We start from the raw sequence: 17,951 nt of genomic DNA, 5'->3' as shown, positions 1-17,951 counted from the left end.
TGAAATGAACGGCCAATTGTATTACCTCACATATCAAAAGTATCTATGCACCTGACACCTATACTGAGTCCTGATCTTCTCCAGGCGTCTCTGGCCACTTAGTTCCTGAAATAAACTAACAACTACAATACAAATACATAACAATAGTTTCCACTCAGAAGTCCAAACCTTTGGTGAAGCAACTTACTTCATTTCGGGCTCCAAAAACAAAAACAGATTGTTGCGGCCCCGGTTACCCTGCTGGTGTTTACCTAACACCAGTAGTGGTTTTAGTTTTGAATTTTTTACAAATATATTTCTTTTTTTTTTTATAAATATTTATAAAGTACCTACCAAGTGTGTACTACTGGGAATTACAAAACGAATACAAATTTAAATATTTAATACATTAGGTTTAAGACAATATAATATCACAATATAATCAGGCAAAAATATTAAATAGTAACAATGGACGTCAATGGTGATATTTTCGTTTCGATATAAGTGACATAATATTATATTAAATAAATTATAAAAATATTCCACAGTTTTTGAAATTCTACAGAAACGGTAGGTATTTGATATGTCTCCCCTTAATCCCCCCTCCCATACAAATGGTATCGATTGTGACCCGGAAATGATTTTAAACGGTCTACAAAAATGTTGGCACCCACAATAAATACAAATGAAATGATCCCCTGGTAAGACCTTGTTGGCGCGGGTTCACACAACATTGTTTAGTAGGTATACTGTCGTGTCGTGCTCTGTAAATGTATTTAATACATACATACCTATAGGTAACAAGTAAAAACTAACATATGTTGGTAACACGTTAATACATTATAGTGTTATATCTACGAGTTGAATACCTATATTAAACTTAACACGACACGTTCAACCCGACGCTGCATAATTCAAGTGAAGATAAATATAAAAGCATATTATTAATCAACTAAATTATCATTACCATACCTATACATGATATTATATAATATGTACGATGCACCTATGTTTAATGTATTTTCAACATTATATTACCCACTTTGTTATAGCGTACCTACGTGTAGTAATTATGATGTAAACAACATCAAACTTGTAAATACTATTGCATTAATAGAAACATTTTAAAATAAAGATTAAATCGTTCCCAATAGTATAACACGAGATCGGCATGAACATGTTTTTACTACAATATTATGCCACACTAATACACTATAGTGAAAGATATATAGATAATGAACATTGATGTAATATTCCCTTGTTTTTATATTTATTATTTATAATATAATACGTGATTTTTGCATTGAATAGCTATCAGCAGAGTTATAACTATTATATTTTATAACCAATATGCAATACTATTATTAGAAGTATAATTATTATATTATGTACCTACCTATGTAATATATGATACAATGATAATACATACCTGCCAATATAAATTTTAATTTAACTGTATAAAATATGGAAAAAAACATATTATTATTATACTTGAATGTGTTACCTTATTTGCATAACAACTTACATATTAAATTATGTAATATTATGTACCTATAATATTTATCAAAATGTTTATGTGTCGGAGTGGTCGGACTAAGGGTCATTACAGAAATGTATATATTTGCAAATAAAATTATAATAGTATTGGTTTCAATATTATTACATAATAATATTCTATAGGGATAATATACCTTATTATACTCGTTGCTTCATCAAGTGTCGAATAATTAGATATTAATTTTGTGTTGAATTTACCTTCAGTAATAATGTTATACTATATAATACCTATACCGATGAACATCTCATTGTTATGTAGATTCCCAAGTCCTAAATAGTGAATACATATTTATTTTTGAAATTTGCCTACAGTTTTCTAGACTGTATTTTTAAATGTGTAGACATATTATATCATTTGAGGAGTATCCTATGGTGATTTTAAAATAAAATATTAGAGCCACCTGATTTTTGTGGTTATAGACCATTAAGTGGAAGGTTAGTACTTATGTATTGTGCACTACCCGATATCCGAATGGTAAAGTAATATATGAACTTATCGGCTTCTTTTATAGGTTTTGTAGAAAAATATTTTTTGATTTTTAATTTTTCAAGTTTTAAAACCAAAATTATTTTTAAAATAAAAATAAAAAGCATTCATATACGAAAATATTATTTTTCAATTCTATATAATATATTATAATATAGACGTTATGTTATGTAAACGTTAAATATTTTTCTTATATTATAACCAACTAAAAATATATTAATGTATACAAATCTGCTGACAACATTTTAATCGGACCACTGGTAAATATTAGATAGGTATCTATTTGAAAAAAAATGTATTTTTAAGCAGTTATCACTATTAAATTAGTAGGTTCAAGCACAGTTTTAAGGATCATTAATTGAAATATCGCTTTACTATCGACGCAGGACCACTGAACTAAATACATGGAATGCGTATTATATATAACTTTCATATATGTAAACATGCGCCTATATACGCGATCCGCCATTTGCATTCCGATTTGATCTTTAACATTATAATATTATTAAAATGATAACAATAATTGTCATAGATTACATAATCTCATTTCATCATGTTTCCCATGACTCGGAATGCATATTATGGCGACTTCATGACAGGATCATATTTTAGTGCGTTACTTCATAGAAATTACTTTTCAAATGTAATTTTGTTACAATTGCGTTACTTTAAGTAAATTGTAATGAAATTACTGCTGCATTACTGAAAAAGTAATTGCGTTACAGTAATTTGTAATTTACGTTACGTTACTAGCCAACATTGGGTATAATTGTATAGGAACCTAAGTCAAATTAAGAATCATAATTGAATCGGTCATTTCAAAAACGACTGAAGTCATCGTTTTTACAAAAATAACTGTGTAGAAACTATATATTTGTCAGACTCGTTACTCGTATTTAATAAAAATTAGTGATTACAAAATAATATATATTTTATTATATGAAATTTATTTATTACCATCAGATATGTGGGCAGAAACCCCATAAACTTCACTGAAATGGAACTGTGGAATTTCATTCACATTAAAATGAACAATTAAGTTACAAAGACCTTAATACTCATCCTTCAGTAGGTATAGAAAGTATGATAATTAAGTCATTTTTATATACTATTAATTTATATCTAGTTAGTTTCGTAGTTGAATAATATAATATTATAAAATGTTAAATTGTTAACTACCTACGCCCACGAAATTTTCAAATGTTCGAGATTTTAATGAATTTGGTCAAAATTTGAACATTAAATGCTATTAAAACAAAAACTCGATCCTATGTATCTTTAATATTCTTAAACTGAAAATTCTTAAATTATTTATCATCCATAATATAAATATATAATACTATGTATACAGTAAAATCTCCTTATAACGGACCCACTTTAAGGCGGAAATCTCCTTAAATTGTAAAACAACAACAGTTCCACAATATACCCCCACCTAAACTTATCCCGTATATTTTAGTCTGCCTATAACGGAAAAATCAATTGGTAGGTACCGAGTGATTCAGTTGTTTCACTGTATTCATATTTTATTCATGCTTAATTATTAGTAAACATTTTTCATTTTTCATTTGTCCGGTCTTTCTGTTACACCTTCTATGTTTTATGATATGCCTATTAATTTTAATTGTTCATATTAAATATTTATTAGATGTGAATTAGTTATGATAATATTATTGCAACAAAAATTTGCTGGTGTTTATTTATTTAAATTATTTTTAAACTTTTCTATCGTTCAGTACTGCCGTGCTAAGCCAAAAAAGGGTATCTCCAATTTTGGTCAAAATGATTTTATTGGGTAAATGGGTTTATATAGTGATATTTTATCAATTTCAGAAGCCCAAATGTCGTATATCCACTTTTTTCTTGTCTAAAACATATGTTTAAATTAGTAACATTAAGGGCATGTCCATAAATATTCACAAAACAGAAGCATTTTCACAGTAAATCCTAATAATTAGCAAAAATAGGGTATGTGACATGAAGATTATTGGAGTTACGTGAAAAAAGCTTATTTTTACATTGATTTTGAAAATAGTATCTCCAATCTCCATAATATTACCAGACATTTTGTATCTGGTATTATTATGACAAGTATTTAATTCTAATTTCTAATGATAGGTACATCAATCCTAAGGTAAAAATATATACCTAGTTACAAGTTATAACTACAACATATTATGTTGGTAACACTATATTTGAGTTATAATATTTTTATAATATTTATATTTGGTGCAGTTTAATACCATAAATAGAAATATAATATTATTATGTTATAAGGTACGTAGTTTTTCAGTTTTCCTACTTGTTAGTTGATTTAACAAGTTGTTTTCGTGCATTTTTTTTACACTTCAAAGACATGAAAAAAATAACAATTTGGCTGGATAACTGTTCAGCTCAAAACAAAAATTGGTGCTTTCTTACATTCTTAGTTCAAATAATTAATTCTCAAAATATCCTGGCTCTAGAAATTAGTTTATTTTATTTCCAGCTCGGGCATAGTTTTATGTCTGCCGACAATTTTCACCACCAGGTTGAGTTGGCTATGAAAAAAATGGGAAAATTATATGATTATTCTGATATTGAACAATGTATTTTTAGGTCCCTATATATTTGTTTTTATTAAAACTAACTTATATACATTTGTCAATGAAGACATTTAAAGAAATTTTGTTTTTTTATTTAAAATTTATCTTTTAGATTAATATTAAAGTTTTTCATATGGTTTTCAAAATATTTGGTATTATTCAATGCATAAATTATAATTTGTTAAATTAATACTGATTGGAGTTATTGTATTTAATATCTTGAATAAATCTTAAATTTTTAAAGTAAATCACAGTAGGATTTACTGTTTTTTAGCTTCTTATTCTGATTAGAAGTTTAAGGTTAAGTCCATTATCTTATACTTAGAGTTATGTTAGACAATTAAAAATATCACCAATCAATTCTACGGATAATATTTAGCATATTGAAAAAAAAATTGTCAACAAAGATTTAAGGAACAGCACATGAGTTCATTACATTCCAAAACTTGTTATGTAATTTTACCAACATTTCAATATTTGGAGATACCCTTTTCAGGGTTAAGGCGGCAGAGTAGGTACCTATGTTGATTTGTACATGATGTAAGTACTATTATGTAAAATAATTTAGTGCAAGTAAACAAACGATGGTCAAACGATGATCGGTCCTATTTTTACAGTTAGGAATAGTTGTTTAAATATATTAGGTAGGTACCTACAAAACAACAGTTAACATTAGTAAACACTAGTAAATAATGTAATAAGGGTAAAACTATTATATTTCACACAGGTAGGTGAATAATATAATTTAATAACATATTTATAACTAATGAAGTGTTATTAAAAATGTAGAACTTTATTTTTTATGAAAAGATACAGAGCGCCTGGCCAATCACAAAAATCGGTCATGCCTGGTGCTCAGAAAAATTGAACCTACTTAGGAAAGTAAGTTCTTCCGCCCAAATAATGCCACTGATCCATTGAAATAAATTTTTTTTTATAATATACGGAAATATATGTATTAAGGAGCTTTTAAAATTTAAGATTACTGGTTTTACCCAAAAACAATTCACAGAAAAATCTTATATCATTATACATCAAATACATTAAATTAAATTTTATATTGTTATAATAATATGTTTACATTCATTGTTTCATAATAATATTATGTTCTGGAAACAATATTTTAATACATTATAATACTGTAGGTAATATTAAACCCCATAGGTTATATTAAAATTTGTATATGTAATAATATGTTACTATGATTTAAAAAATATTTGGTACATCAAATATTTATGAAAATCTTCATATTTATTTAAGATTCTGAGCAGAGCAATTTACACAAATAAATAAATGGTTTTGGTATATTTTATTAAGGTTTAATAATGATGTGATTTAATTTTTGTTTGTCACCGAATATTGGAGTAATAAAAATGATTATATTTGACAAAGGATTATTTGGGTCAATATTAGTTTGCATGCCAAAAACTATGTGTCTTAAATCTTAATAATCAGAATTACCTACATGCTATCTGTAGGTACTGCGGTGGATTCCCCTCAATTATTAGAGCTTAAACTGAGTTTTCCTATAATTTCCTAACTGGGTTCTATTATATATTTACAGCCATTTTATATAGCGGTACCTAATACCTAACTTCCCAAAAGTATAAAGCTGAAGAAAAAACTAAATAATGAATAAATTGAATAAATAGTTTTACTATGTTAGAAAACCAAAAGTTATAGATGCCTATAATGAATGTTTATATTATACTAAATTATTATCTGATACAATAAAATGTTTTGTTACTGCAATTAAACTAATGAAAAGGAAAAATAACTTTATTAAGTACCACTTCCTACTAATCAACCTAAATCTGTAACTTATTAGCAATTAATTTATTTTAGCAAAGTTGTTATCATATTAATGGATAATAACGCTTAAAAAATGCTTGTAAAACCTCCTCGAAAATAACAAAATTTGTTAGTCTCCATTATTAAAATTTAAAGGCTGAGAGACTTAGCAATTATTTCCTTTAGCAAGTATTATAATATTATAGGGCAGGAGAGGCAGTAGCATGCTAAAACAATTAAACATAATATACATTGTTTGCATTTTTATATAGCAAGTACATTTTTAGTATAAATAATTTAACACATAATTATATATACGGCAAAAAAAATGTATTTTACTCCAAATTAACAACTTATCTAACAATAACACTAAGTCTTTCATATAATATAACTTTATATTTATGGGCAACATTTATGACATAAACCATAACAATATAATATTATATAAACATAAATTAACCAGCTTCTTTCCTGGAAGTATCTTAATGTAAGTATTATAAAAATTTAAGGCAGTACGAATATTGTTTAATCTAAAATATCTGTACTTGATTTCAACAAAAATGTAAAATTAGGAATTTATAATTGATAAATGTCAGTGATAAATATTTAGACAATTTCTGAATACTTAAAAATGTATTAAACTTTAATATGTTTGTAAAAATATATAACTATGGAATAATAATAATATCAATTTTGAAACTGATGATCAGTGTACAGATCCAAGTCAGGATAAATACAGACACAATTAGTGAGATGGCATTGATATTATCTAAATGATTAAAATTACTCTCCATCTATATATATACATGGAAGTGTATCATCTGTTAGATGGTTTTTTATTTGACAAGACATTTTTTAAATCATCTGGCAATGAACAAATTATATCATCCATTTTCACTTTTAATTGATCTTTGATTCTTTTATTTAAAGGGTATCCTTTGCTTTCACATTCATCCAGTTTTTGGCGTATTTTCAGTATCATGTCAACAATTTCTACTTCTTGTTTTCCTTCAAGCCAGTTGTTAATATCCTAGAATAGATAAATAAACTATAATAATATGTTTACTTGTATTAAAAATCTTAATGTAGCATAATTATAGATGTTATTTTTTTTTACCACACTAGAAAGCGCTTCAATTTGCAAAACTTGAAGCTTCATCATCATTCCTTTGTAACGAATATTGTACCAACCATTGAAATTAGGAGATCTAAAAAATTGCTTGTAAAGCCCCTTCCAGTCTCCTTTAATACCACATGTCAGTTGAGGCCCAGCATATTCTAAACTAGCCAAAAAGTTGTCTGGATTAAAAGGCCAGGGTTTAGGAGCCGCCTATAAAATAAATAAAATAAATACATTTTCTGTGTATGCCATTACCACATAAGCCAATTTTCATACCTTAAAGGGAGAAATATTCCTTTGTAAGGGCATTAATGATGACATGTATCGCTCAAGGGGTATCATAAAACTCTGGGTGAGTTCTAAAAAGTGTCGTCGCAATAGCGCTGATTGCACTTCTTCTGGGCGCTTGTTTTGCATACCTCTGATAAGTTTTTTCACTATTGATTTGTCTTTATATAAAAAAGGTTTATACTCTGTATAAACTCCAGGTTTAGCATCTAAGATTTTAAGATTCGATCCTTTCCTCAATTTACTTTTATTTGTAGTGTCTAAAACAAAAAAAAACCATTTTTCAGGTGTGGTGATCATGTGACATAAACATAGCACATTACACAATATTTTATACTTCGAAGAAATATATGTATTAATAGGTAAACATTAATTGTATAATATATACCTAGCGAGAATTAGGTAATTTTTACATTTTATTTGTTCCTATGGTGATAAACAAAGCGTCACACAAAATCTGTTAGAAAATAATAATATCTGTACCCAAAAGTATCCAACCCAAAAACTTACTATGATAAAATAATTTTTTTACTGTATTTAATATTATCAATTAAAAATAAAACTATTACATTTTATTTGTTGCTAAGAGCTTAAGATATTGGCAATATTGAAAATAATATTAAGGTCTAATAAAAAAAGTCCAAAGTTTAATTGAGTCAAAATATTTTACAAAATAATACAAAAACATATTGTCAATAGTAAATATAGGTACAGACATACAGTTATTGTAGTTACAATATTATTCAATATAATAATTATAAAATAGTTTTCAACTTTACAATGTTTTAATAATTATTTGACTACAATATAAATCATTTTATGATTCATTTGCAAAATAAGTTACATATTATTTAAAAATGTAAAAAAAAATAATGTAATATTATTATTATTTTTTTTTTTAGTAATTTTATTACCGAAAGATAAAATATTTAGTTTTTATATCATGATAAATAAACTCAAAAATTACTAATTCTAATAATTACAACAAAAAGTGTTACGGTGCAAAAATATTATTAACTGTTAACTCAAATTAGTTTAAAAGATAAAGTAACTTTCATAGCTATGTTAAAATAAATTATAAAAAGGAGGAAAGTAGGTAATAGATCTGCTGCGCAGTAGGGGTCGGTGTACAATATTGGTATATGAACAATTTATGAGGAACTTAGTAATACATTTTCAAACATTTTGACAGAGGAAAACTTTTTCATTGACATTTTTTAGAATATTCAAAAATATCAAATGCATATACCTACATAGCTCAAAAAGCTCAAAATATTTTAAAAATATTACCATGTATAGAAATGGTAATAAACATTTAGTAAGTATCTTTTGAGTTACAACAAAAACAAAATTGAAATTGTCAAAAACTTAAATTCCCTTCTTACTATATTTTTTTTCTGTTTTTCTCAATTATTTTGAAAACTCCACGCAATTTTGTATTTAGATCTCTCAAAAGTACCAACTGGATTCAATTGTCTAACAGAATACCTTTCTCACCACCCAAAGTTAAAATTGAATTATTTTTTCTTCTTTAAATTATGAACACAATACCAGGTGAATCTTTTATCATTGATAAATGATTGATCACTCGTTATTCAAAAAGTATTAATGTTTTAAAAAAAATTATATTTGTAAGATATTTTTATATTTTTGAACTTAGACCAGTTTTAATTTCATCTTCAAAAGCAGAATATTTTTCTGAGTATTTAGAATTTTGATGCATTTAAATTGAATTTATGATGAGTAGTTTATGAGTTATAACTAATAAGTTATAAGTATTTAGAGTTTAAGAGCAGAGTAGGTCACCAATATCTTGCGGGTACCACTTCACTCCGCTCAAAATACTTTAAATACATAATATAACTCATAAACTACCTAAACTTGATTTTTATATATTAAAATACTTGGAAAAATATTCTGCTTCGGAAAATGAAATTAAACCTGGATCTTGTCATTCAAAAAAGTGAAAACTTAAAAAAATTTGAAAAAAAGTATATATTATGTAAGAATTTTTTTCAAAAACATTAATACTTTTTTCTAAATAATGAGTGTACAATGATGAAAGAATTCATCATTATAAAATTAGGTAGTACATGATGCATTGCTTCGCTAAGAATCTAAAATAATAATTCAAAACATGACATATTTACCTTTTTTTAATGTATCAGTAACTCTAACAATATGTGGCCAATGTTGTAATGTTTTTGTGAAATAAGGATTTGTTACACCAAGTATTATAGGTGGCGGATTCAGTGTCTTGCTCATATACTCTTTGAACTCATTATCATGTATCGTAAAATACGGACGATAATCTCCATAATAAGCCAATGGTACTATTAAACTGATTAAAAATAAAATAAAATTTGTTATTAAAAATCTAAAATAGTAGTTTATAACTCGCTAATCCGGTATTGGCTAGTCCGGTCATCCAGTTAATTTGGGCAATCAATTACTTATGTCATGTATGTATATATGTATATTATTTATGTTAACATTAATTTTTATCTATATGTTTATTATTTATAGTTGATATATAGATAATATTTTCGTAAAATAGGTAGGTAAAATACCTTACCCGCCTAAATCTCGCCTTAGAGCAATTTTTAACGTCATTCTGTTTAATCCGGATAGGGTCCAATCCCACCAAGTCCAGATGAGCGAGACCCTACTCTATATCAATTAAGTTTAATTAATTAATTTTACCTAACCAATGCTTGAACAACTTGAGAACTGTAGGTAGGAGATGAGGCCATTACAACAATGGGCTCAGTCGTTAACACTAATTCCCATAAAAGATGCATTTGAGATACAATCGATGAAAAACATCCAAATGTATTCAGTTCGTATAATGATGATACAACTACTGGTAGTTGGTAATCAGGTACCATTGAGTTTGATGAGCTGCAGATTTTGTTATTATCACACATCAGTTGAGCCTATAAACAAAACAGTTAAATTATTATATCTTATGTTAGGAATTAATCATATTGATTCACAAACTTGAAGAACGATTCCCAGTAATGGCAAGCTAACTGTTTCTCCAGCATATAAATCTGGCCACTGTTTGATATCATGCCATGCTACTTCTATTCCAGTAATCCCGTGTTTGAAATACTCGGGCGCTATTGTCCCACAAACCTCAGTAAATAAACTAATGAATGGCAACTGAGATAGTATAATTACACTCTAAACAATAAAATATAATTATAAGGATTAAATTTAGCATATTTTTCAAATCCTAAATTTTTTTTTTTTTTTACATTCATGTAGCAGATGATATACTATTTAATGAAGGCTAGCTGACGATTTAGTTTAAACTTTATGTTTAGATTGTGATCTACCAGCTATTTACATTCAGTCAGTAAATATGGCATCAGTTTACTGCTGGGATTCTCAACCGGCATGTATCACATTAGTGTGTCACGTATTACCATGGTGTGTGTCACCAAAATATGATTAGTTTATAATTAAACTGCACACTTTCAAAGTATAAATGGACGGCGCGTGGGTAAAAGGGAATAAGTCAATTTTTATAAATAAAAATATATTTTTTTGTTTTGTAGGTAATTTTACGCTGGTTCGACTGGTGACACTGCAATTGGGCTATATTTCTTTATAATGTTGTTAAGAATGAGATATCCAAATTTCAGTGTCACCAGGTGACTCAACGTAAAATTACCTACAAAACAAAACAAAATATTTTTATTTATAAAAATTGGCTTATTCCCTTTTACCCGCGCAACCTCCAAATATTATATGATATTATTTCAGCATTATGATGAAATAGTAAAAATCACATATAAGAAAAACAATAGTGAAGATATTCTTATTGAGTAACCCGTAGTCGGAGTAATCATTACCAATATAAAACTAGTACATTAAAATTACGACATCGGCAAAACAAATATGCCGGAGTGAGGAAAAAGCATTGCAAATTTTGATTCCTTTTTCATCATCATACATGAGCAAATCACCATTTTCGAAATTAGAAATAATAAAAACCAAAAAAAAGGTCTATGCTTAAGAGGATGTCAGCGCATTATTGGTTTTCTCTCTCTGGCCCACGCGCAACATAGACAAAACGCATTTTCGCAGAATCGCTTTTTCTGTTTTTAAGTAATCTTAGAGTAAAATCACCTATTACAAAAAAGATAGGGAATAATATTTTTGAGGGAATGTCATATCGATTTCTCTAAATATTGTTTCAAAACAATTTAAACATAATTTAAATGTACAACATTTTTTTGTTTATTTTGAAACTCAAATACAAAGTCAAATAACAATACAATCTAAAATCGATATGACATTCCCTCAAAAATATTATTCTCTATCTTTTTTGTAATGGGTGATTTTACTCTAAGATGACTTGAAAACAGAAAAAACGATTCTGCGCAAATGTGTTTTGTCTATGTTGCGCGTGGGTCAAAGAGAGAAAACAAATAGTGCGCTGACATCCTCTTAAAGATATTAAAAGAGAATTACACATGAGTTTGTCAACCATTCGTCCACGAATAGAAGACGTATGTCCGTACGCCAATCACAAGTATTGCACTAATTTCCTTTATAAACTAATTCTGTTTTTTATAATGCTTTCTTTGAACTATTTAATTTTAAATTGAGTAAATTTAAAACTTGTTTTTTAAAAAAAAAAAATTAAATTCTACCTTAAATATATTAATTTACAAAAGTTTGTAGTTTTTACTTTATCAAAAATCCATTAATTGTTTTAAGGGTTTCGCCATTTTTATGAATCTAAATTAGGGTGTCGTCTTACAAAAAAGATTGAGATTCACTGGTTTACTGTCAGTAAATAATAACAAAGATATTATATTTATCCAATTGTTAATTGATTTGAAAAAAGTTAGTAGTGTTTTAATTGTATAACTGTAATTTATTATAATTTGTATTATCCTTAGTAAATAATAACTAATTAAAAATAAATTGTATTATTTAAACTTTGTAGTAGATTAACTGCTGCATGAAAGCAGTTTTCTTTTCTAAAATGAATATTAAAAAGTACTCATTTCATTTTATTTACTATCAAATTGATTTAAATATTGTAATAAAAAAAAGTCAATGGTTAATAGCGTACACACAATTTTATAGGAATGAAAGACATAGATTGTTAATTTGCACCAAAAGTTAAACGTTAAATATTGCAATTTGCATTATTTAATTGAAAAGTTAATATTATTGTTGACAATATTGTAATGTATATGTAGGTAAACTTACATTAATTTTTTTTATACTAATCATAAAATATGGTTTGTATTATATTATGTGATAACCGACAAATTAAAAATTTTTGTTTTTATAATGTGTCATAATTTCTAACAAATTTGAAATATTAATTTTAATTTTTACAGAAATAAAAACTCAATCAATTTATTTTTTATGAATAATTTGTTGTTACTTGTAAAGTTTCAACCATTTTTTATGATTTACAATTTACTTACAATGTTTTATAGAAGCTGATTCCAAAAACTATCTATGTATATCCCCTATATTTCCCCTTGTGTGTACGACCATGAATACTGAACAGTCATAAATAGTAAGTTTAGTGAAAAGTGACATCAAATATAATATATACACAGGAATGGAATTATGGAAAATAAAACGTAATCACACATAGGTATTGTTTTCAATAAAATTACATCAACAGTATATAGCAGAATACCAGAATTTAAAAAGAATTTAAATGTTGGAATGTTATTTATTATTTTTCATTGTTTGGCATGTTGGAAGGTAAAATCAAATAAATATGCTAATGTGAACATTAATTTGGAATTTACTTACATTAAATTGTTAATATTTCTAAATAATTTTGGATATTGCATTTCTCGACAGCAACATTTATAAGTGCTTAGTTTGTTCAAAGATTTTTTATTTTATGTTATAAAAAGGCCGAATGTAAACCTTAAATTTATGACATTTATGAAAATCAAAATCTATAGTTTACTCCCGAGTTTACTTTTTACATTTTTATAATAATATGGGTACTTGTCTAATATGCTACCTACCGTAAAATGGTATCTACTAAAAACTGTATGCATGTAATATACTACCTAGCATAGTTATTTTTATTTTATTGCGGGAAAGTACATTTGAATCATTACGATAAATAATATATTAATAACAGTTGTACAAAATTATAGCTTAATAGCCATTATGATAACTGATCCACCAAGACCCATAATAACTTACTTTTAGATATATTATTTTAATTAAATATTTTAGATATATTATTATGTTGTGTTCGGGTATGTGTCCTATTTGTTGCGAGTTTTACTTTTTATTTTTTTATTTTAAAATAAACAAAAATGAACAAATCAATGCGCTATTTGTACGGGCATATATTAAGCAATGAGGAAACATGTGTTAAGTATCTTCAAGAGAGAAATTTACTCCTAGAACTTGGTAGTTGTTTTAAATTAAAAGATGGTGTTATTTGTGGAGGTACGTTGAAAGAATACCAAAAAATTATCGTAAAAGAGTTTTTTGTTGATCCCACAACGGACGCACAAATACAAACGATCGAGTGTGTATGGAGACATGTCAAAACTAAATACAAAATTAAAACCCGAGGAGCAACAGATTTGTGTTAGACCGACAATTAAAATAAGAATGGTGGCAGTCCATTAATACGCAACACAACTTAATAGAAGTTTTCTGGGATGATTTAAAAATAATATATTATAATGTATAATAATATATAATGACGTATAGAAATATTATAAAGTACTTAACAACAATAAATTAATAAATTGTTATTAATGAATAATCAGTAAACGTTTTTTTGGTAGGTATTATTTTACGGTAGGTAGCATACTACACCAACAAAGTAGCGGTAGCATATTAGACGAATACCATAATATGTCCTAAAGCAATATCCAAAAAACTCATTGAAGCTTCTTATGATGATATTATCTTTAATATTACTTTATGAATAATGAATGTGATGGTCAAAACAACAAAAAGCATGCCATGTTGATATGTTAGGTTAAGAACCAGTTTTTTTCAGTGTAAACATTGAAATACCTCCATGTTCAATTAATATTATTTTATTATTATGATTAGTCAGTACATTAAATACCTATAAATAATTAATATGCACCTAATTAATCTAGGCACCTACAACTAAAAAAAGTTTTTAATGAAAATGTATTATTTTTAAATTTAATCTGTATTTAATCAATAAAGAAAAAAACATTTAATGAATCAATAGTGAGCTGATTAATAGTTCCTTAACATGATTTAGAGTTCACGATTGGATCATTTAATTTTAGTTACAATACATTATTTATAGGTACAATCCAGCATTATCAATACGTTATATTCGAGCTTAAACAATGAAATGTATAATTAATTCCATATGACATAATAAAATAATCAACAAAACAATAACAAATATAATAATTGAATATTTGGAGCACTTCTAAAAATTGACTGTTTGATATGATCTTTAGAATAAAGAAAAATTATTATGTAGGTTTATTTGTATTTTCAATAATGAAAAAGCCAAATATTGATTTATAATTTTTATTATCATAAATTAATACTATTCATTAGATGAATTCATTATAAATTATAATAGGCAAATCAATTTTCACTTTAGGAATTTATGTTATAAGCTTTGTAATGTTAAATAAACATGGGATGTTGTGTTACTACTACTTCACATAATATGATATACAGATGTAACATAACAATCAATGCATCATCTTATGTGCATTATTTGTGACCTACAAATAGAAAATTCCATTATATAAATAATGTAATATAATATTTCATACCAAAAATATGTACAGGGTTTAGTAAAACACAATTTACTAAGTTATTGAAGTTATTCAGAGATGTACTAATTGGTAATTTACCCAAATAGAATTTTTTTTACCTGTAAATAATGTAAATTCATCTCTAAATCAGTAAGTTTTCTGACAGTATCATACTGTATTTTATTCTCATAAAAAGTTAGTATATTAAAGAAAACAAATGGTTAAACATACTTTTTGAAAATAACCCCGTGGTAGAGACAGATCTTTGATTTGTCGAAAGAAAACAAACCCATACAAACAACGATGATCAGCTTGTAAGAAAACTGGACATTTTGCATTGTAGTTTATATGGCGTTGACTGAGATTCGAAGGTTGAGAACACTTTATCTTGACATGAAATTGAGTGTCTCCCATGCATCCGGAATTGGAGTCGGGAAAAGCCAAATAACAGAGGTTTGTTTTGTCTTCCTCGGATAATTTGACGTTACTGGGGTAGACCAACTATGAAAGAAAAAAAAATATAACATAAACATGGATAGGAAGTACAAGATAACCAGCCGGCAAATGTGCACAGAAAGCCACAACAGTACCTCCATCGCCTGGCCAAACTCCAGGTCAAAGGTGACGATGCAAATGCACTGGATCCAATCCGACAGCATTTCATCAGCGGGCTTGTCGTTTTTGAGGTTCGTATCGATGGCGCCATGTTCGGCCATGTCTGCGTAGCAATCATATGGAATGGGGGCTGCAGCAAACAAAAGTGTTCGTTACAAACTGATAGTGACTAGGTACCTCCTAATACTTTCACATCGATGACTGATTAACGGAGAAAATAGTCGATCGTAGAGCCATTACATACACGACAGTCGTATCGTTTTTTTCTCTGGTTGGCACTGCAGGTCGACAATAATATTATAATATTTCGTTTTAATTACGTACCTCACTCGGAGCATCGGTGGTAGAGTCCACCGGTCTAGGCTACACACTAGTTCTCGGCGGCTAGGGAGGCGTCATGTGTGTCCGTCCTAGGACCGTGCGCCCGTGCTTCAGTGCTCGAAACAAGACACGAGACTTTTCCGGATACCGAGAGAGACGGCGGACAGGCTAATGAGCTGTTCATCAATTACAGTCGAATTCCGCGGAAGTCTGGGAGATAGACGGAACGCGTAGTTGATTAGACGTCTGTTATCACTTATCGCCACCGTTTATTGATAATATTATAATTTTATAATAATTTGCTTTCGATGAAAACGACGCGGTGTCGTCAAAAATTCGACCACCGCATACATTTTTATTATTATTACTACTATTGTAATGGATTAATACTGTAAATGAATCCACCTTAAAAATTGTTATCGTTTTCGTCACGGCCACCGTCGTTCACGACGACGACTGTGCAAACGATATCAACAGAATTCGACGATATGATTGCGCAATCGCGAACGAGTGAACGTGAGTCGTGACGGTCACTCACTGTTGCCTTCGTTGTTCGCGGCGATTTTGTATAGTACCTACATCATTTATAATATTTTGTACTGCCAGTTTATAGTGACTATAGAGTTATAGAGTTTCGTGTACCCTCCTGCCACCACATTAGACATACTCCTGATAAATGTTAGGTAGGTAAATGATAATTGATAACAAACAGGTACCTAAGTATTGAAAAAGAGGTAGGGAGCTATTCGCATGACAACCAATCTTGTTTAACGAGGGTATTTGATTCATCAAGACTAATTTGAATATTAATTGATGACTGATGTGAAATGGTATCCGACGGTGTGATATTGCCGCACGTCTGTATGAATCTCGAGTCGAGATTATCAAATTTTTTCTCAATTTTAATTTTGCTCTCACTCCCTGCCTTTTAAGTATTAAATTATATACGTACGGGCTACGGCTTCCGGACAATAATTATCATTATTTTGTTATAGTTATAGGTATGTGTGTGAATAATGAATAATGATATACCTATATTATAAACTATTAATATATTATTATAGTGATCCAAATAAATACTCAATATACACCAGAATATAATATTAGGTAGGTATTAAAGTTATTGTTACACGCACTTACGCCAAAACAAATCCGTACATGGACATTTAAAGGTAGAATTTTTTTAAATTCGTCAAAATCATGAACATTTGCAAACTATTATTAGTTAGAAATTCATAAAAATATTATTATTTTTATATCTAAGATTTGAAAATTTAATACAAGATTTCTCAAAAGTTTTTTACTTTCATAAAAAAAAAATGTGGGTAAATGGATGTCGCTCTGCTGTGCAGTAGGTTACAAATAGGTCACCGTAATAGAAGTGTTCAATTTGAATTCAATGATATAATATCATTGTATAAGAAAAACGATTC

At 27.8% G+C, this 17,951-nt stretch overlaps 1 protein-coding gene across 1 annotated transcript; it reads right to left on the bottom strand.

Moving 5' to 3' along the window:
• Nucleotides 1–6,647: 6,647 nt before the first annotated feature.
• LOC132934781 (protein DENND6B) lies at nucleotides 6,648–17,148 on the bottom strand. Its single transcript, XM_061001125.1, has 9 exons — nucleotides 16,522–17,148; nucleotides 16,173–16,327; nucleotides 15,814–16,083; nucleotides 10,808–10,993; nucleotides 10,511–10,743; nucleotides 9,958–10,148; nucleotides 7,796–8,067; nucleotides 7,517–7,729; nucleotides 6,648–7,429 (listed from the first exon to the last, which is right to left on the bottom strand). Exons 2-9 carry the CDS (start codon nucleotides 16,296–16,298, stop codon nucleotides 7,217–7,219), a joined length of 1,704 nt encoding a protein of 567 aa, XP_060857108.1. The 5' UTR covers nucleotides 16,299–16,327; nucleotides 16,522–17,148; the 3' UTR covers nucleotides 6,648–7,216.
• Nucleotides 17,149–17,951: the final 803 nt, after the last annotated feature.

This window comes from Metopolophium dirhodum, chromosome 1, assembly GCF_019925205.1.
Source record: "Metopolophium dirhodum isolate CAU chromosome 1, ASM1992520v1, whole genome shotgun sequence".
Taxonomy (NCBI): domain Eukaryota; kingdom Metazoa; phylum Arthropoda; class Insecta; order Hemiptera; family Aphididae; genus Metopolophium; species Metopolophium dirhodum.
This window is presented reverse-complemented; position numbering and strand designations above follow the sequence as displayed.